General features: G+C 35.6%; 2 protein-coding genes across 2 annotated transcripts in view; one reads left to right on the forward strand and one right to left on the reverse strand.

The window, feature by feature from the left end:
• Positions 1–21,139, forward strand: part of LOC147071408 (uncharacterized) — a 444,271-nt gene that overhangs the window by 34,293 nt on the left and 388,839 nt on the right. The window lies entirely within an intron of this gene.
• Positions 2,237–17,698, reverse strand: LOC147071413 (mediator of RNA polymerase II transcription subunit 6-like). The gene is made up of 6 exons (XM_085948653.1): positions 17,499–17,698; positions 17,194–17,408; positions 16,164–16,338; positions 7,756–7,861; positions 6,465–6,637; positions 2,237–2,884 (listed from the first exon to the last, which is right to left on the reverse strand). Exons 2-6 carry the CDS (start codon positions 17,388–17,390, stop codon positions 2,639–2,641), a joined length of 897 nt encoding a protein of 298 aa, XP_085804779.1. The 5' UTR covers positions 17,391–17,408; positions 17,499–17,698; the 3' UTR covers positions 2,237–2,638.

Below are 21,139 nucleotides of genomic sequence, written 5' to 3' on the forward strand. Positions count from 1 at the left end.
CGGTGTGCCGCGAGACGATGCTAGGTGTGCCGCGGTGCAATAGCCAAATTTTTGTACGTGGCTGGTAATATATTTTAGCACCTGCAAGAACTTAATAAAACAATGCAAGGTCAGAGTGAAAATATATTGACATGCTCTGATAAATTAGAAGAAGGCAAAAATAAAATGGAACTTTGGCAGAAGGGCAAGGATCTCTACAAATGTTCCAAATGAACTACTAAACCACCATTGAAAACAAGCAATTAATTTTGGATCCGTCTCAAAAAATTTAACTTTGCTGCAAAAGAAATTTCATCAGTACTTTCATACAATAAATGCGACAGAATAACCCTTTTGCAACCAATGCCGAAAATTCTATAGAAGCGCTTTTCCTATAAATTCGAGAGGAATTTGTTGAATTGATAAACGACGGACGCTAAAACTGAAGTTTGTCGATGTTCCATTGGCTATTTTCTGGATTTCGGTTATTAAAAAATATCCTCAGATTTTCGACAAGGCTATCGCAGTTCAGCTCCCATTTTCGAGTCAAAAAAAAAATCGCCTGTGGCGCTATTTTACTATGCTAGCAAGTATTCATATTTTGAAACATGTGATTGTAGGACACAATTTATTATTATTGTATCAATACTCGACAAATAAATATTCCTAACCCGACAACTAACCATAATTATATTAATAGAATATAACCATACAAAAAATCGCTAAACATAAAATCAATACCATTAATTTTACCTCGAACACTATTTGAAAAACACTATTTTAGAGTATCACACTGTCTTTAACCTTAGAGATAGGTAGGGGGGCCTGCCAAAGATTTTGGGCTGGGATCCCCCTTCAGGATGTGGAGTCCATATTTTGGTGTATAAATTGTTTTACATGTGGTGTGCCATGGGTTGGAAAAGGTTGCGGAGCACTGCTGTACACAATAAATGTTAACAAATATAAATGGTTTTCTATCAACTGTTTAATTAATTAGGTAATGTCACAATGGTAAACGAAACTATATTGAAAAATTATCAGTTTTTCTATTGGCAATTGTAAAATCATCTTGAAATAAAATCACTACTTTTTAGGAGAACCAAAATTGAAGATTGTGTTTTGAGTTTCTTTATGTACCTATTTATGGTTAATTTGGTATAATTATTCTCACGTTTCAGACATATCTCCCTCTTACTTTCGCAACAAATTACATTGAAAGCTGTAATAAAAATAATGGTTTGCTATGAACAGTAAGTAATGTCTCGAAGAATCCATTTAGTTCCATCCAACCTTCTCACTTTTTGTCAGCACTCATAGGTCAACATAAATACCCCCTCTTTGTTTTTAGTTTCATGACACCGGAATTTTGTTGAATTGTAAGGAGAGATGAGTCGAATCGAGACTTTTGAGGCATCCGTAGCAGGTGGTTGAGCCAGATCCATGATAAAATAATTACTTTAGATGTGATAAGCGGTTACATGGTTCGCCCTCTAATGGGCCCATTCCTTACAATCATATCACCATAAAACCGGTATCTGCCACAGTCTTTGTAACGTGGCATGGCAAGACCCACCAACATAAAGTAACAGTGTCAAAATAGAAGCAACACTTTATTTTAACGATTTTAACGAGAGCTGTATGTGAAGTGCCTAGATCGAAGCTGTCAACAATATTGAATTACTATACATCATTTATCAGAGCAAAGTTTGAATTAGGGCAGATGGGGTTGCACATAAAAATTAGTTGTACATAATAGGTACTGAAGACCTGAATGACATCCGTTTAATTAAAATTTAGCTTAATTTATTGATTTATATAATAGAATTATCGTAAATTTAAATTTCGGCCACCATCTTGGTATTATGAGCTTCCGATTGCAAAATATCAAGTTTATTTTTAAATTAGTATTCAGCACCATACAATACATGTCTTAATTGCAAAAAAAATCAGTTAACTATAGAAAAGAGAAATTTTCTCCATCCTTTTTTAATAATCATGGGTAAATTTTGGAGCAGCTCGATATCTTAAAGGACCCTTAGGATATGCCTATTCGTCATGCCAAAAATGCTTTTATACAAAGTGCACAATTTGTTTGATTGTCCGGAGCTATGCTGCCAGGCATAAAGGGAGATCGTAATATATTTTTATAAAACAATTTTATATTATTTCCACAATCTACCACAAATGTAATTTTCCAGTAAATTATATTTAATTGAGACTAATTTTTGATTAAAAACATAGAGAAATAATAAGAAATCACATATACAATTAATATCTTTATTGGGAAAAATAAATACAGATCATCCATTTTATTCAACACAGTACAGCTAATATTATATTATGAAAGTTCTTTCACGTTGCAATAATATTGAATGCTTAAAAGATTAACCTACTGAACTGTTGGCATATGATGTACCAGTAATTCTACTAATCGGCAATTTGTAGGGGTCACCAATAAACAAGTCAACAAACGACACTTTAATTCTTGCATCTTTTCTACACCTTAACAGGATAACAGCAAAAGTGACATAACAATGTTTTGGACCCCTGTCACCATGTTAAATGGTCATCACATATACAAATCTGTAAATCTTCATTGTGGAAAGCGGTGAGACTGCACAATGAAAAATGTTAATATGCTTCTAATATTTATCACTATCTAGCCTAATCTTGGTTTCTTTTCCGGCGGTGGTTTCATACTCTCTTGTTTGACAGTTTCCTGTCCAGCGTTACCGCTCGAAGGACCATTAGCCACAGTATTGACGCCGTTTGAAAGAGTGGCACTATTTGCCTCGATTGGTTCTTGTTTTACGGTGAGATTGGGATTGTTATTATTTGTGGATTCGGGTGCCTTTGCATCTTGGCCTCTTTCCGTCGTATTTTCAGTCTTGATAGTGCCGTTTGCCTAAAACAGGAAAATATGGTTTAACTCAGTGTTTCCCAAGCAGTGGCGCACCCAGGGGGGGGGGGGGGCAAGGGGCCCTGGCACCCCCCAAACATGAAAATTATCAGAATGATTTTAAACATTGAAATTAAAAGCCAATAAACTATACCTTAGGCTTATACAAATAAAAACATGGCAAAAAAATGATTTGTAATTCTCCAGCACCATTTTTAGAAAAAATTCTTAGATTTTAATTTCTAACACAAAAATTTCGAAACACTAATGTCGGGTTTTTTTAGAAACCCAATCCCTAATGGAACTGTCAAAAAATTCTCGGTGTCCACCCGAATTCCGGAGTGGTGTAGGTCATGGCTTGGAGGTCTGACAGGGCTCTAGCCTGGGGGTTTGGGCTGTGGGTGGCCCGGCGTGTCGGGTTGACCAGATAAGTGAGATAAACACACATCATAAAACATAACATAACAGTATAAAAATGCGCTATTATACTTCATGGCGAGATTTTAAATTATATAATTGTGCAATATAGTTTCTGATTATTATGTGTCGACACTCAACAGCTCCATTATTAAAGTAGATGTATTAAAAATCGCCAATAATTCACTGTATAAGTACCCTTAATTTGAACTGTGAATTGAATTTGAATTTGAAATGTAGTGTTTCACACTGCCTTTAATCTTAGCGATAGGTAGGGGGCCCACCAAATATCCTAGTCTGAGGGCCCGTTTCAGGATGAGGGGGCCATGGTGTAGGTACACCGAGTGCAATAGACAAAAGACCGATAAACGAGAAATTAGGCTGTGTTGTGTTGAGTAGGTTTGTGTATAAGTTAAATGCAATAATACTTTTTTTGTGCATTTTCAATTAATATTTTTGAACCTCAATATTAAAAAACCAAAAATCGACGATGAACATTCGGCAAAAAGAACGACTACACCCACTACAGTCGGTGGTGGTGTAAATCAAAAGAACATTTTTTTTCAGTGGAATTCGGCATAATTATTGTTGGTCTCTAGACCAAGCGGGTAGCACAACCAATATTATTTGAGTAATGTTTAAGCATACTAGGCACACATGTCCAGCATGGTCATTGTTAGTCATTTCTAATCCGCCAGTCGCTGATGACACGCTCAACCGCCACTATGCCTCCAATTTAATAAAAACTAGGAGAAACTACAAATATACCGCCGTGTATTGTGAAAATATGTAAAAATAATTATATGAAGAAGAAAAAGAGCCTATGGGACTAATTTACATTTTCCTCCTTGGGCCCCCCCCCCAATATTAAATCCCGAGTGTGCCACTGTTCCCAAGCTTACAATACTCTTTAGAAACATAAGTTTTACTGGCGTACCCCAGAACTAATTATGACGCCTCTTTACAGTTGACAACACAGAAGTTTAGTACCCCAGAGTACTATTACAACTATGCATATACTAGGACAGGGGTCGGCAGAAGCAGCTCTTTGCATGAACGTTTGCGGCATATACTCCAATTTCACCTCATCTCAAGCAGTCTTCGAGTTTATGAGATAGAGCCGCCGAACAAACTTAGACTCATACGGCATACTCTCTACCACTCTTTACTCTACTCATATTCTTTACCTGCATGCTCACACCAGTTCAGAGCAAATAAGACTACACTAACTTTTATCGTACGTCCTCTCAAAATAAATAAACTGTGGAGCAACAAATTCACAGATCTAACCAGCCGCTTCGAAGAACTCGAAAGAGAGAAATCCAATTTGATTTCTCAGCACAATTGGACAGTTGTAAAACAACTGCCTAATATAGATACAATAATATTTGATACACGGAATAGTTCGCCTGAAACATGTGTTAAAAAAAAAAACTAGCTTTTGGTATTCTAACAATCTTTGGCTTTACATATAAATGCGAACAAACATTCTCATTTATGAACCAAATAAAAGATAAACGAAGCAGAATAACGGATGAAAATTTACAATCATGTATTCAATTAAAAATAAGTAGATATTTGCCAGATATAGTAAAGCTATCAAAAGCGATGCATGAACGCCGTTTTTTAATAGAAAATCTTGAAATTTTTCCCCCCTAAAAATCAATATACATAATTATGTATATTATATATGAGGCGTCTAATTACAAAAAGCGACAAGTCCACAATTCAATATTTTCAGGAAACAACGTTTTTATGTAACCAAGCTTTAAATAATATAAAACACGGACTTGGCGCTTTTTGTAATAAATCGAGACTTAAAATATTTTTTTTCGTAAGGTTATGTCGCGTTTTGGAATTTATAGATCAATACATATTGTGTAAAATTATACAAAGAATATGTGCGTATTTTTTCTCGATTTTGACCAAATGTAGACATCGCTTTTTGGAATTATACGCCTCATATATGCGACTCTCTGGTACCTTTTTTATCCTGTTTCCTTGACAATTTGGCTCTTCTCACTCGACAAACTGCCGACCCCTGTACTAGGAGATCCACTCTTTTTTTTGTTATGATTACAGCAGTGGCGCACTATTGGGGGGGGGGGCCAAGGAGGAGAATGTAAATTAGTCCCATAGGCTCTTTTTCTTCTTCACAGCCTAATTTCTCGTTGTCTATTGCACTCGGTGTACCTACACCATGGTCCCCACATCCTGAAATGGGCCCTCAGGCTAGGAAATTTGGCGGGCCCCCTACCTACCGCTAAGATTAAAGGCAGTGTGAAACACTACATTAACGTTTTTCAAAATGTGTTTCAGTTCAAATTAAGGGTACTTATACAGTGAATTATTGGCGATTTTCAATACATCCACTTTAATAATGGAGCTGTCGAGTATCGACACATAATAATCAAAAAATACATTGCACAATTATTTAAGTAATTGAAAATGTTCATGGCCATGAAGTTTAATAGCGCCGCAGGCGACTTTTTTTTTACTATTAAAGCTAATTTATGATGTGTGTTTATCTCACTTATCTCGTCAACCCGACACGCCGGGCCCCCCACAGCCCGGGCACCCAGGCTAGAGCCCTGTCAGCCCTCCCCAGCCATGACTTACAACACTCCGGAATTCGGGTGGACACCGAGAATTTTTTGACAGTTCCATTAGAGATTGGGTTTCTAAAAAACCTGACATTAGTGTTTCGAAATTTTTGTGTTAGAAATTAAAATCTAAGAAATTGTTCTAAAAAGGGTGCTGGAGAATTACAAATCATTTTTTTGCCGTGTTTTTATTTGTCTAATCTACTGGTTTTCAATTTCAATATTTTTGGGGGGGGGCAAGGCCCCTTGGCGCCCCCCCTCCTGGGTGCGCCACTGGATTACAGACATAACTTCAAAATTGATACTGATATGTATTGGAATAAAAGTATCGATATGTGGTACCGGTATTGAGGATATACCTATTCACCGCTAAAAGTATACCTTTCAATAAATCTTCCACTTTGGCGCATGATGCTATTATACATTTTTATCTAACAGTTAATGAACGACATCAGCAGACCTGGGTGAAATCTCTACTATATCGATACAATCCTTCTAAGTCAGTATCTAATTCATTCAACAAACTTATGTAATTTCATAGAATGAAGAGTAAAAATATTACATACTGGATTAACGACAGGTTGCTGAGTGGTCGGCAGTGGAAATTGTCTCACAAGCTCAGCGAGTAACATATCTACCCTCTGTCTCTGGAATAATGTGGAAGGCTCTTCTTTTGGAAGAGACGGTGCCTCTTTTGCTGCTGCGGTGGACGATGCAGTAACTACTCCACGGTCGAGACCTGATAAACACAGATTTTATTTTAACTGAGGCAGTAGTTCAGTTGTTGGCAAACTGTCAATCGCAAAGCTTTATGTTGGTACAATGTATCCATTTGTTAATAACAATATAGAAAGCATTTTGGAAATTATTGGTAATCAATTTGGTTATGAGCACAGTGATGCCAACCATACTATAATTATAGTAAAATACTATAATTTTAATTCCGCGAAAAATGTAAAATACTATAGTTTTACACCAAATATACCAAAATACTATAATTTTAAAGGATTCAAGACGAAAAATGTTCCTGTACTATATATTTTTCAGAAATACTATAATTTTTATGCTTTTGTACTATAATCAGCATAGAAAAAGATGGCAACACTGTATGAGCAGCACCTGATATGGACTGGAATGCACTAGAGCGCAGCACCGGTTCGTGAAATCCCTCAGAGTACCGTTCCGGTTACGGAACTTCAAATATCGAATACCTATTATAAGCTGCCGTGATTTAGATATAGAAAACGGGTGTGGCATATTGTATATTGTTTTATATTATTTATTTTAATTAATAATATTAATACAATAAATTTATTGTAGAGATGATACATAGGTATGTTATCAGTTTATTAGTATTATCTACCTCTGTAGAAATGTCTATCAGAAAATGCCATATCAATAATAAGGATAATTAGTCGCATCTTATATTACATTTGTGAGACTACCTTTTCTTGACTTTCATAATGATTAATGGTTTTAAAATAAATTATCGTTTTCGCTTCAAGCATATGGCCCCTTAAAGAAAAAACTTTTATAAAAAATAACTGTTGGCATTTGACCAATCCATTGGGTTGATGTTTCATCGAAGAAATATAATATATTTTCTACTGCAACAATCTAACTATCCAAAAAATAAAACTGTCCTCGCATAAATGACAAATAAGCGAAAAATGAATGTCAAACTGACAAATTTAATTTTTAGAAGTAACCTAATATTACCTGAAAATATTTAAAAGATATATCGCAATTCATCATAATCATCATTAAACTGGATCAATCCACTGCTGCTGTGTAAAACAATAGGCGTTTACTGGCTAACGAGACAGTTGACCATTGCCGTTATCAATTAAAAATTACCTGGTTTATTAGGTTTGAAGTCCCATGAGTAGCCTTTGCTTGGATGATACCTTGAGAAGGTGGTTGTTTCCTCGAATGATGATTGCAAATGGTGAACTGCTGACAACTGTAATTACCGAAAATACATTATAGTCTGACAGACAATGTTTATCTATTCCTTTAAAGCTATCAATCTATAAAACTTATGTATATTATATTCCTTTTTATTCCTTCGTCCATGAAAAAGAAGAAGATAGTGTCATGTTATTTTATAACATAACACACTAAGCTAAGGAAGTTTTTACGAGGGCAACACTACGCAAAAGTACGACCGGATCGCGCCTGCGCACGGGATAGTTTGTACGGAGTTCGTGACACTATTTCCGGCGCTATAGGAGATAGCGGGCTTTTTACACGAAGGCGAAGCGGGAGTCGATCTCTCAGTCTTGACCTTTCGAAGGAAGCAGACGTCTTGGCCAGTTCCGAGCCTCGGACCCTGGGCACAGGGCTTTCGATTTCCTGACGTTTTGGAGACGAGGACGATGGCCTTCTGAAGGACGTCCCCCCCACGCCAGGAGATCGGAGGAACTCCACGGTCCCCACACGTTCGAAGACGCACTCCTCGATTCCGTCCTGGAAGGAATCGAGGGCAGCGAAAAGGCTGAGGAGCCCTTTGTGTAATCGGTATTTATTGTCATTTTATGTTACGGTCCACCGACCGAATTAGCTTTTGGGTTTTTGTTCTAATTTATCTAAATATTGTATCGCTTTAGGTGCTCGTGATTCACTTAAGTAATTATACATTTTTATACACTGTAGCCCGCAAGTTATCTTATTTATTAATATACAATTGTTGCAATTTCTCTACTTGCTTTTCATTTAATTATCCTTCACTATTGTCTCTATGCATCATCATAGAGTGGCGCTCAAACCGAGATATTTATATTTATTCCATCATTATGTAATTTATTATTATACAGGAACATCCAACGAATGAGTGTAGTGACCGGACAGGTAACTGAGGTCTTAGAGGCAATAAGTCAAACCACCCACGACCCTGTATCCCATTTCCCCGAGTCTCATGCTTATTCCTATATCCCCAAACCTATCCCTATCCTATATCCCGTTCCTGATCCCATCCTTCCTTAACCCCCATGTCAAAATTTTAATATGACATTGGCACCCAACAAGCATCGTGTTTCTTGTTGAATATTTCTTTTCCAAAACACGATGACTTACCTCCTAAAGACTACAGTTATTTGTTTCGGATTATGTACTCGTTCGTTATTTTGTCCTAATTTTCTAAATTTTATTTGTTCCGATTATAAAACCTTAAATTTTGCTAATCACGATTTCATACAATAATTGTTACCGTAACGGTATTTTGTTTTCAGAGTCATTAGTTCTAATTACACTGATTTTTGCCGGCTCACTTTTGAAAATTTTTTGATTACCGTCGTGTGACATCGCTTGCGTGCGCTTCCGTATCGGGCGTGATTTTAGACGCACTTTGATAATTATTCTATTTCTTATAACTTATTAAACTTGTAAATTAATTAATGACAAATTAAAACGTATTATTTGCGTTATATTTTTCTTAAAATTTTCTGGTTCGGTGGTCGTAACTATGTGTGTTATATTTTTCTTATATTTATATAGTCTTTTATTGACTTACGCGGTACTTGCAAGAGACGTCGGACTAGTCTATGCGGTATGCGCAGGATGGCGATCTAAATGATAGAGATCAATACGTCAATTTTATCATTGTCCTTGTGGAATTTATTTAATTTTGTGTTGTAAGTTACAATTATTCCTTCGCAAATTAATATTAAGAGTGTTATATATGGTTTACACCTAATTTTGAAATACAATTTGCACATTTATCATCAATACATATTTCTTCTATAATTTATGTGATACCCACATTATTGGTATGGAAATGTCAATATTTGGGCATCGGAATTTGTGTTAACCATTGATTGTTTCAGCAAAAAGTTTGTTTTATGTTTAGTATGGTGTTAAAAGTGATTTAATAAAGTTCAAAGGAGAAGGAAGGATGTCAAACTTGGACGAGATCGACATGAACATTTATATACCTACTGGATGACACGAATTATTAACCTCAAATTTGATAGAACCATTGGATTGAAACATACTATGTGGATGTAACATCAAATCAATTGGACAGCTGGATGAACCTTATTATGGAATGGAGTTTACAAAAGGCCCTTTCGTTCCATTTCTATATTGTGAATAATTAATAATTTCTATACCTCGAATAAAATCATTATCGGGTCTTTCATTTTAGTCGGCAGTCGCGCTGTCATCGATTATTTGAGTGATTTATTTTCATTCTTGTTAAAATTTGACACTAAATTATTCTGAATTCATTTCTTCTTAATTATTAACTTTCTATTCATTTTATTTTGCTATTACAATTAATTATTTGCGTCGGTAGAATACATTTATTTCGGATAATATGTTTTTACATTGTTTTTTCTTATTTGTTTGACAGTTCGATATTAGTTTTTTCAAATCTGTTCTTTTTATAATGTAGACAATTGAAATTATTAATTTCGCGTCCATTATTGATAAAATTGAAATAACCTTTCGTTCATTGAAATAAATTTAGTCATTTTTAATTCCTATTCAATTATTCATATTCCAAATTGATTTCTGGGTAAAACTTTAAACGTCAAGCGCGCTTACATTTGCGGTCGATAGATGCCACCTTCATAGAATTTATTTGAAACATTTAATTTCAAGATTCTGTTCTTTCGTAAGAATGATTATTTATTATACATAAATAATTATTTTTACAGGTGAATATTTTTAATAAAATTTTCCTTCTTAATTCCTATATAAAAAAATTCCGTCTACATATTTTTTTGAATCAATTTAATTTTTTCTCTCCTGTCACAATCCTTTCTAATTTAAAGACATATTTTTTTAAAGCTTGTTGATTTAATTCTAGATGCTTTCACTCAACTATATGCAACTTTCCGTCCTCTCCTAATTTTTTAAAAAGCATATAAGCTAACATTAATTAATATCTTTAAATTCTTTTTTTCTCTTTTCAAATCCTAGCAATCAGCTATTTATTATTCATAAACATTCAATTTACTTTCACTTAAATTATTAATTACATTCTTTTTGATTTTGCAATTTTTTTTGGATAAATAAAAAAAAAAAATTACTATTTAAAAATTTTCTATATACGTGTTGCATACATGTTAATTTTGAATTTGGTAAAATATTTCCATTCATGTATAGTTGTTAAATGATATAATTAAATTTTTCTTTGAGTATTAAAATATTTTTCTTTCAAATACAATCTTGAATGGATATTTAATTACATTTACATTTGAACTAACTAAATTATTTTTTCTTTCAATTTAACTTGAATTTAATAATTGATTATTTTTTTTTGCTTGTTCACCATGCTTATTTCAATGGGCAAATTTTTCTTTAAAAATGCTGATATTTTAATTTATTATCAACTATGTTTGAAACCTTTAGGAGTTGTCAAACCTTCATTCATTATGACACACACTCTGTCAAATATCTTTTCTTTTATTATTATGGAAAGGTGTGTTTCCGTGCTAATGACACTCAACAAATTATTTTGAATTTTGTCAGGGCCGCATTTTAATAATGCCTATTTATTAATATTCAATTTTTTCGTGAAGGAATTTTGTACTGTTTTTTCTTTTGTCTATTACACACCTCAGATATTTATAAATTATAATTATTATTTTTGCTCTTTTACAAGCTTCTTTTTTGGATTGATTTTTTATCGAATTAATTATCGCAAATTTTATACATATATTATGTCATTGAGTAATATTTTCTATTATAAAATTCTATATTTCTTTATTTCAATTTCTTTGTGAATTTTTACTCACCTATGGTAAACTATTTCAGTTACTGACTTCTTTCCTGCACATGGCAATACACCCTTGTTCCGGTGAACGTCCATCGCAAAGGTGGTGGTTGCAGACCTTTCGGGAAGGAGGCCTACTCAACTCATACCACACAAACAGCATCTGGACCAACTTTTGGTAAACAAGCATAGTTCTAAATACTACCATAGTGCCAGGATGAGAGTTATGGTGTTCCCGGAAGACGCAACCGCTGTCTTAGCGTTTCGAAGGGCCTGTCAGTTTAGCTACCTAGTGATATAATATCTATATTTAAAATTACCTACAATTGTCTAATTAAGTACATCGCGCTGGTGATCGTGTGATCTTTATTTATACCAGTTGCCTATGTACTTGTTTTTGCGTGACGGTTTTGTTTGCTATTTTTATAATATATTTTTTTTATTGATTGTAGTGATTGGTTATACTTGTTCTGTTCAATGTATCTTTGTCGGTACAGGTTGCGGGGAGATTTTATTATTATTTGTTGGCTGCTAGCTCCTTGGAAGTCGTGGGAACTGAAGGTGTCTCACTACTGTCCGGTGTGTTTTAGTGATCCGGGGTGCTGAAGATGTTCCTCGGACGCGTCTGATTTTTTTTTCTCTAGCAGTCAACCCTCTTGGTATTTGGGTTGAACTATCGGTGCTGAAGACGGTCCCGTTAGTCCCCTCTCTTTTTGGCGTTGGAATCTGCCGCTGATTGTGTGGATTCCACCGCACTCTGATGTTTATGGTGGTGAGTTGGCAGGCGTGATGCAAATAATAGAAGCGATCGTCTGTCAACACTGATGATGTTGTGCAGCGGCCTGGACTGTATGAAGGAAATCAACCTACTTATCAAAATTCCTTGAGGGAAGAAAGTGGACGTTATTATACGATCTCTTTAGCCTTTCATTTTTTATTTTTTGCAGCCCCAACTTGAATGTCGGACCAGTTGCGAACCATGTTGTTCTTTAATTACATTTAGCTTCCGATGTGTTCATGGTTTCCTCGTCGTTGCCTGGTTTTCGTGTGGTGCTTCCTTAACTTCGTTTTCTAGCTCATCCGGATCAGTTCTCTTCTTGATGGAGCTCTAACAGCAAGGAGGGAGTTGTCTCGAGATGGCGTCTCGGGTTTGGCGGGATTGAGTTGGTCCAGAATCTGCGGCGGAGTATTTTAAGTAGTTAGCTTTAAGTGTGTATGAAAGGGATATGGCTAGTTTTGCTATCGCGAGGTTTTAGAGTAGTTTGAAGCAGAGCCGTATATTCTGGAACGGACGATATCTTGCTACACCATTGTAGACTTTAACGTAGTATACTAAAATCGATGATTAATTTTAATGTTATATTTTGTACTAGGAATTCTTTTCTAGCTTAGTTTCCTCCTTGTTCGCGTTATTTTATTTGTGGGAGCGCTGCTTGGGATCCGGACCATGGCTTGGAAGTCCATCACACGTCATTTGTTCTTTCAGGCTTAACAGAGAATCCACATCACAGCTGTTGGTTGTTAGCCACACTGTTATTTTTATTCAGATTAGACATCTGAAAGTAGTATATTTTAGTAATGTTCTTTTTAAATATTCGGACGGTGCTTGACGCACAGTATTTATTACTTTCCGACAGATACGCCCTCACGCAAAAGCAAACTGGCACTCATTGTTTATTAATTAGTATGTTATTTGTTCGAACCAAGTTGGTGAATTTATTGTATTTATTATTTTTTATTATGTATACTTGCCAAAAACCTCGGCATATACGATTGAGAATTTATATTTTTTGCTTTGTGCACTTTATAACTTTTGCCAACTATTAAAGGTTCATCTTTTTTTCAATAACTTAATATCATTTGAAATCAATTTATTAAATCATTCACTGATCTATTATTATTTTCAACTTAATTACTCAATGCTTATATTATTACTCAAATCATGGAAGCAGTTTTAATTTCTATTAATTACTTTATTATATTATACTATCTCTGCAATTTTATCAATTAATGAATTGAATTAAATTTCTTGAACTAAAATATTAATTCCTTTATATGCAATATATTAATTTATTATACCATTTTATATATTATTATCTGAGGTGCATTTATGTAAATTTTTTGGCTATTATTTCAATTTTTTATACTGATATCAAATCTTTTCAAACTAATAATTATTATACAACTCTTCATATCTTTTTGGAAGCTTTATCTAAATCAATTTTTATACATTCTAAATATTGCAGTTTTACACTGCTGGGTTGAATCCTCACTATTTGTTATGATGTGAATTATCTGTGATAAATTATAATATTTTATATATTTCTATATACACGAGCTTAGGTGTTTTTATATTATTTATCAGATCTTTTTCAAAATTTATAAATTATTGGTGGACCGGTTAGGTAGGGTAAATCTACGAGACCTCTCCCAGCTCTTCACTCTTCAGCAAATAATCTTCTTCGTGTTTTGGATTCTTCATAAGCCTCTCCCTCTGTCACCAAATAACAGAGTGGAAATATCATCTATATGTCTCCTTCGCTTCGCCTGTAGCCGCGCTATCTCTAAGCATGCCGTCCATGATGCCCAACCCCTGGGAGGATTGATGCTATCAGAAGACCCCCCCGAGAAGTTGACAGTCGAAGTCCTCGCTATGGCTTGTCCTTCTCTTACCGAGGTTGGAGGTAATGTCATGTTATTTTATAACATAACACACTAAGCTAAGGAAGTTTTTACGAGGGCAACACTACGCAAAAGTACGACCGGATCGCGCCTGCGCACGGGATAGTTTGTACGGAGTTCGTGACACTATTTCCGGCGCTATAGGAGATAGCGGGCTTTTTACACGAAGGCGAAGCGGGAGTCGATCTCTCAGTCTTGACCTTTCGAAGGAAGCAGACGTCTTGGCCAGTTCCGAGCCTCGGACCCTGGGCACAGGGCTTTCGATTTCCTGACGTTTTGGAGACGAGGACGATGGCCTTCTGAAGGACGTCCCCCCCACGCCAGGAGATCGGAGGAACTCCACGGTCCCCACACGTTCGAAGACGCACTCCTCGATTCCGTCCTGGAAGGAATCGAGGGCAGCGAAAAGGCTGAGGAGCCCTTTGTGTAATCGGTATTTATTGTCATTTTATGTTACGGTCCACCGACCGAATTAGCTTTTGGGTTTTTGTTCTAATTTATCTAAATATTGTATCGCTTTAGGTGCTCGTGATTCACTTAAGTAATTATACATTTTTATACACTGTAGCCCGCAAGTTATCTTATTTATTAATATACAATTGTTGCAATTTCTCTACTTGCTTTTCATTTAATTATCCTTCACTATTGTCTCTATGCATCATCATAGAGTGGCGCTCAAACCGAGATATTTATATTTATTCCATCATTATGTAATTTATTATTATACAGGAACATCCAACGAATGAGTGTAGTGACCGGACAGGTAACTGAGGTCTTAGAGGCAATAAGTCAAACCACCCACGACCCTGTATCCCATTTCCCCGAGTCTCATGCTTATTCCTATATCCCCAAACCTATCCCTATCCTATATCCCGTTCCTGATCCCATCCTTCCTTAACCCCCATTAAATCCTTTTTTTCCATGACAATAGTAAATAATAGAATATCATATTTCTGCATCAAATATCTGTGCAACAAGGGTGAACAAAAGGGTCCATTAAGTATTTACTGTCAATTCCTTAACGGCCCACGTGCACAGGTCAAAATGGAGATTTTATGGTATTTTCAGAGCATGATCCTGGACATTCCTTAAACGTTGTAGATAATCTATTTATATAATTTTGAAGCCTTATTATCCTTTATATTTATTTTAAACATTTGATGACTGCATAAAGTATTTTTATTACATAAAATAAATAGTATTCTTTTAAACCTCTCGATCTAATGTTTTAGAATATAGTCATATTTCAGTACATCCATGTGCAGTGGTGTTAAGATTTTTTAGATTTCTTAATTTTTAAACGCATTTATAAAACCATAAGTAAAATTAATGTTAACATTATATAGTGAAATATTTACGATAAAAAATAATATTTTATAATCTCTGTGATCCCAAATTTGACAAGAATTAGGCATTTTATTATTCAAAAAATGGGCACGATTAACACATTTGAAGATAATTCTAAAGATACTGATTGTAAGCTATGTCTTTGACTATTCAAATGTGATAAACATCCTACGAATAATGATTGTTTTTTTAATAATTATTGACCTAAGAATAAGGTAGTATTTTTTTGAAATACGCTATTTCTATTGGCATTTCCCAGTGGTTAAGCTACAACATACGGCCGTAGCCATAAGTTGACAAACGATAAATGAAGTAGGGAGTAAGATCATGTTAACGCGCGTGTTTGAACATGTACCGTTTAAAAAAAAAAGATTTTTTTTTTCAGTTAGGTACATGTTCAAACACGCGTAATATAGCTAAATAGCTAAACATGTTTGAGTTAATGTTCAAAACATTCTGCTGTTATGCGTATATGTGTCTAGCATGTTGGATGTCTGGATGGACCTTAATTTCTTACCAGTCGTGAATTAAGGACACTGCCTAAATCGGGTGCTTGATAAACGATGCCAGCAATAATGTAATAATCAGCCAATGGGGTGGCCTGCGTGGGGGAGTGCCTGTGTTGTTTACGAATCACATATAGGATCGGTTCTTGGACATGTAATAGCATGTATTCCAATCCTGTCATATTGCTGAAATTCAATGACAAATGATTATTAAAAATGCTAGCGTGAATTACCAAAACTCAGCCTTTGAAGCGGTTTCTCCATAAAGCAAACGTTTCCATCTTTGAACTCCATATTATTGAGGAAAATTAACAGTATTTTGTAATTTACTTGAAAAACATATCAAGAAACAATCTAATTTACAATGTATTAATTATCACTGGCGAAGGGTAGAGGTAGGCTGTTGTAAAGCAAACCATAATAAACACAGCATACATAAACCATAAGTGCGTTGTCTTCTGGTATTAACTATTTTTTATTTAAGCCGCGTTGACACGGTCCAAGTACACTTGGATCGAGTGCCATCCAAGTGACAGCTTCATACTATTTATTCCTATCCAAGTTAACTTGGATGAGTAGGACGCGGTCCAAATAGCTTGGATAGGAATAATTAGTATGAAGATGTCTACTTGGATGGCACTCGGTCCAAGTGTACTTGGATCGTACTTGGACCGTGTCAACGCGCTTTTAAGGACATATTTTAATATCACAAGAAGTATGATATACCATATCTGCTGTAGACATCCACAAGATATACACCATAATATTTTGCTTCAGTCGGTATTTGAGCCTATGTACCCGCTTCTTATTAAATTAAAATATAATTATGGTATGATCGCCACAGTAAAGAAATATATCAAGATCGGGACTGGTTTTGTTGAGATCGGAGTTATTGAAGACTATTACAAACTATACAAGTAGGTACCTATGTAGGTAATGATTTGATAACAACTAGTTTAGAAGCTCAACATAATGGTCGCTTTCACTTCTACCCCGAGTATCTTGTCTTCCCTAGATTCAATAAAATAATAAATAATTTACTTGAGTTGTTCAGGGCTTAATCTCTGCATTTTTACAATTTCATTGTTACATGTGCGGTCAAAGAAGGGATTCGACCTCTCTGCAAAATAATCCATTATGTTTGTAGGGTTCAACACGGGTATCCAGGCAGAATCATGCCAGGATAATCCTAAAGGATTTTCCCCAGCAATAGGAATGGACCCTATTCTTCCCTGCATCGTACAGGTTGGCAGCCACTGCAAAGATAGTAAATTGGAAAATACTAAATACATTAAGTTTCCTTCCACTGCTAAATAATTATTTTTACTGTGGCAACAATAAGTTACCTAAAAATAGGTTAGTCGGACGCCTGATGAATAGAAGAGCTTGTTTTTTTAACACAGTTTTATTTAGAATCTACTCTTCTAATATTTGATGTAAGTTTTGTCTCGCAATATTCTTGTCATATTGACAGAAATCCACACAAAGCGAATATGCATCGCTCTTGACAAGCAACAAACACTTCGGAATAATGACAGGTTAGTGCAATATTGCCAGTCTAAAATTATATTATAATGCGAATGTGATTAAATTACCCTATTATTAGCGCTTGCTAGCAGCTAGATACGGCTTACTTAAAATGTAATCAAATAAAATTCGTCATCATCCAAGCTATTTTCGTTCATTTTACATGGCTTAATAAATTTAATAATCAAACGTAAATAATTCAAATAAAATAAATGCAACTATTACAGTGCTCGCAAACCTTTTTTATTTAACAACAATGGCAATGTTTCAAATGCCAATGACCTTTTTATTAAAATAATAATATAAGGAGATTATTCCCTATTCCTTCATAAGTTGTCCATCTACATATCAATAAATTAGATGATACAAGATACAGATTAAACCTGGAAAGTGTGAAAGAAAACTATAGCCATAATAGTGTTTATTTGGAATTTGTAACATTTTACTGCTAAGTACAAATACAGTCAAACTTGGTTATTACGAGGAAGATGGGACCGACTAAATTTGCTCGTTGCATTACTCGTTATATCAGAGAATAGGTCACATAACACAAAAAGTCGCAATTCAAACAAAAATAGAAGTAGAACATAGAAAATCTGAAAACCATCGTAAAAATCCCCGAAACAGGCATGGCATTCATAAACTACAAAAGAACTTGTTTATTGTAATAACGCTGATAGGTACCTACTGACTTCAGCTTGGATTTTTTATATGAAATTTCAACCATATGCGTGGATACTTTTTCAATTTTGTTGGCGAAAACACCAATTAGCTACTTAGACACTTAACTAGTGTCATAAATGTAATCCGATCCCGGCGGCATCGGTCTACGGTCGGATTTTATTGCTTAGGGTCGAAAATGTTTTTAAACGATCAACACATTAAGTATCAGTTTTAAGAAGTTTTTGACGATATTTTTGCTCGGTAGGTATATCCGATAAGTAGCTCGTTATAAAAGTGAATAAATGTATGGAGAAAATCATAAACTATAATGTAAACGAATGTTTCCTCATTACATCCGAGATCTCGCTATGTCCGTGATCGTAATAACCGAGTTCGACTGTATCCACTATGTCGTTTATTTTTGTTTAATGAGAGATATTGTTTTATACAACTGTACAACTGTTTTATTAGGTATAAATCACTAATCGTAAATAATTCATAGTACCGCTTCTACACGTGCATGGATTTACTTGCACCAATAGTCTGTACTTTAAACTATCATGATAATAACTGTTTACACATAAAAGTGCTGACTGTGTCTCCAATCTCATTCTTCAAGCGTAAGCAAGATGTGATGTTGTCATTGTATGGTGCTATTTGACAGGTTCAGACAAGTTCGTAGTTAATCGGTAAATGTCGAAATGTTCTGTGCTGTGTTTGTTGTATTTCTTCCGGCAGGTTCGCCACTATCGTTCTACTGTGCATGCGCATCCGCCATGCAAGTACCAATTCTTCTTCTTCAATGGCGCTACAGCTCAAGTCGAGCCCTGGCCTCCTCCACCGCCGTCCTCCAGCTGGAACAGTCCTCCGCACGTCTTTTCCAGTTCATGATTTTTAGCAGCTGGTTGGCATCTTTTGTAATGTTGTCACCCCATCGTGTGCGTGGCTTTCCCATTGGCCTTTTCCCCCCTGGGCTTCCTTCAAGGATCTTCTTCGGTATCCGTGACTCAGGCATGCGCTGGACATGGTCTGCCCAGTTTAGCCTCTGGAGTTTTATGAAGGTGGAGAGTTTTGAATCTTGGTATAAGCGGTATAGTTCCGTGTTGTACATAATTCTCCACTCCCCACCATCATTCATGGGTCCGTATATCCGCCTCAGGATCTTCCTCTCAAAGCAATCCACCATTTCAGCTGCTTTCATATTTAGTGTCCATGATTCGCACCCGTATGCAACGACTGTGCGTATGACGGTTTTATAGAGCCGGGTCTTAGTTTTTCTGTGGACATTTCTGGATTTGAATATGGGCAGCAATGAGAAGTACGATTTATTTGCAGCGGTTATTCTGGCTTTTATTTCTTCCAGTTCCTTGTTCTCTTTTGTAATATTGGAACCCAGGTATGTGAACCGGTTGACAACCTCAAATTGATGTTTTCCAAAACTGGAACTTTGGCCCAGCCTACTCTGATTTTGTACCATGACTTTAATTTTGTTTTCATTTACTCTTAAGCCAATCTCTAGTGCGGCCCTTTGGAGGCGGTCAAATTCTTTCTTCACAATCTGTATGGATCTGCCCATCATGTTGAGGTTGTCTGCATAGCCAACCAGTTGGCTCGGTCTGCTTAATATAGTGCCGCTCCTATTCACTTGAGACTTTCTGATAGCGGATTCGAGGGCTAAGTTGAACAGCATGGGAGCCAATCCGTCTCCTTGCTTTAGATCCCGAGATACTTCAAAGCCCTTCGTCAGTTGGCCATTCACCTTTACCTGGGAGTGTGTTTCTAACAAGCCTGACTAGTTTCGGTGGGATTTCAAAGTCCAGAAGGACAGTTCATAGTTTTTCCCGGTCGATGCTGTCATATGCCTGCTTAAAATCAACAAAGAGCTGATAAATGTCCACATCAAATTCCCAGCATTTTTCCAGTATTTGGCGAACTGTGAAGAGCTGATCCGTTGTAGACCTTCCTGCCCTGAAGCCAGCTTGGTATTGGTACTTACTATGTTTTCCGCGTGACCTTCCAGTTTTTTGGTAATTGGCAAGTACCAATTATTGCATGAAAATTTGATATGAAACCATTTATTTATTCCTCCTAATTTTAGGTAATATTATTTGTATTCAAGAAAACGCATATTTCTTCATAGTTTTTATTTATTAATGAAAAGAACAGGAATGAACACGTGAAAATAAATAATTTATGTGGTCTTATATGTTTCTGAAGAACAAATGTTTGGTTTTGATTTCAAATAAGAATGAAATTCTTGGCAGGAGTTCTCAAAAATTTACTTTGGTAATTAACATTGCTTTAAGAACTCCGACTTGCGACTGTGTTTTTCCGCTCTTCCACAACTTATTCATAACTAAGAGAAAATACCCCTTCTAACGGTGCATTAATGCCGAGGAGACATAAAATGTATTCAACAATTATTATACGAATGTTCGTATGATTCAAATTATCGGTGTGAAAGTGTTTGAACAATTCCATCCAATGACTTTCGGTTAAACATTCCCAGTGTTCCATTCTCTCGAATCAAAACAGTTCGGAAGCTTCTGAATTTTCACGCGACAGTTGGGATTTGTTCGATATCTGCGCCTACGCAGTAGAACGATAGTGACGAACCTACCGGAAAAAAAAACAAACTACACTGCGCAGACTAATTTTAAGATTTTCACGACTGTCAAAAGTACCATAAAATGACAACATCGTGTCTCGCTTTCTCTTGAAGCATGAGATTGGAGAGACAGTCAGCACTTTTACGTGTAAACAGTTATTGTCACGATAGTTTAAAATACACACTATT

The sequence above is a fragment of the Rhyacophila brunnea genome, unplaced genomic scaffold, assembly GCF_057557595.1.
Source record: "Rhyacophila brunnea isolate RB1 unplaced genomic scaffold, BYU_Rbru_1.0 scaffold_20, whole genome shotgun sequence".
NCBI classification, from domain to species: Eukaryota; Metazoa; Arthropoda; class Insecta; order Trichoptera; family Rhyacophilidae; genus Rhyacophila; species Rhyacophila brunnea.

Coding starts and splice junctions, on each gene's coding strand:
- LOC147071413 (XM_085948653.1), bottom strand. CDS start 17,390: ATGCAGGGAAGAATAGGGTCCATTCCTATTGCTGGGGAAAATCCTTTA. Junction 6,638..7,755: donor CTTCAAACCTAATAAACCAG/GTAATTTTTAAT, acceptor TGTGTTTATCAG/GTCTCGACCGTGGAGTAGTT. Junction 2,885..6,464: donor AGCAACCTGTCGTTAATCCA/GTATGTAATATT, acceptor TTCCTGTTTTAG/GCAAACGGCACTATCAAGAC.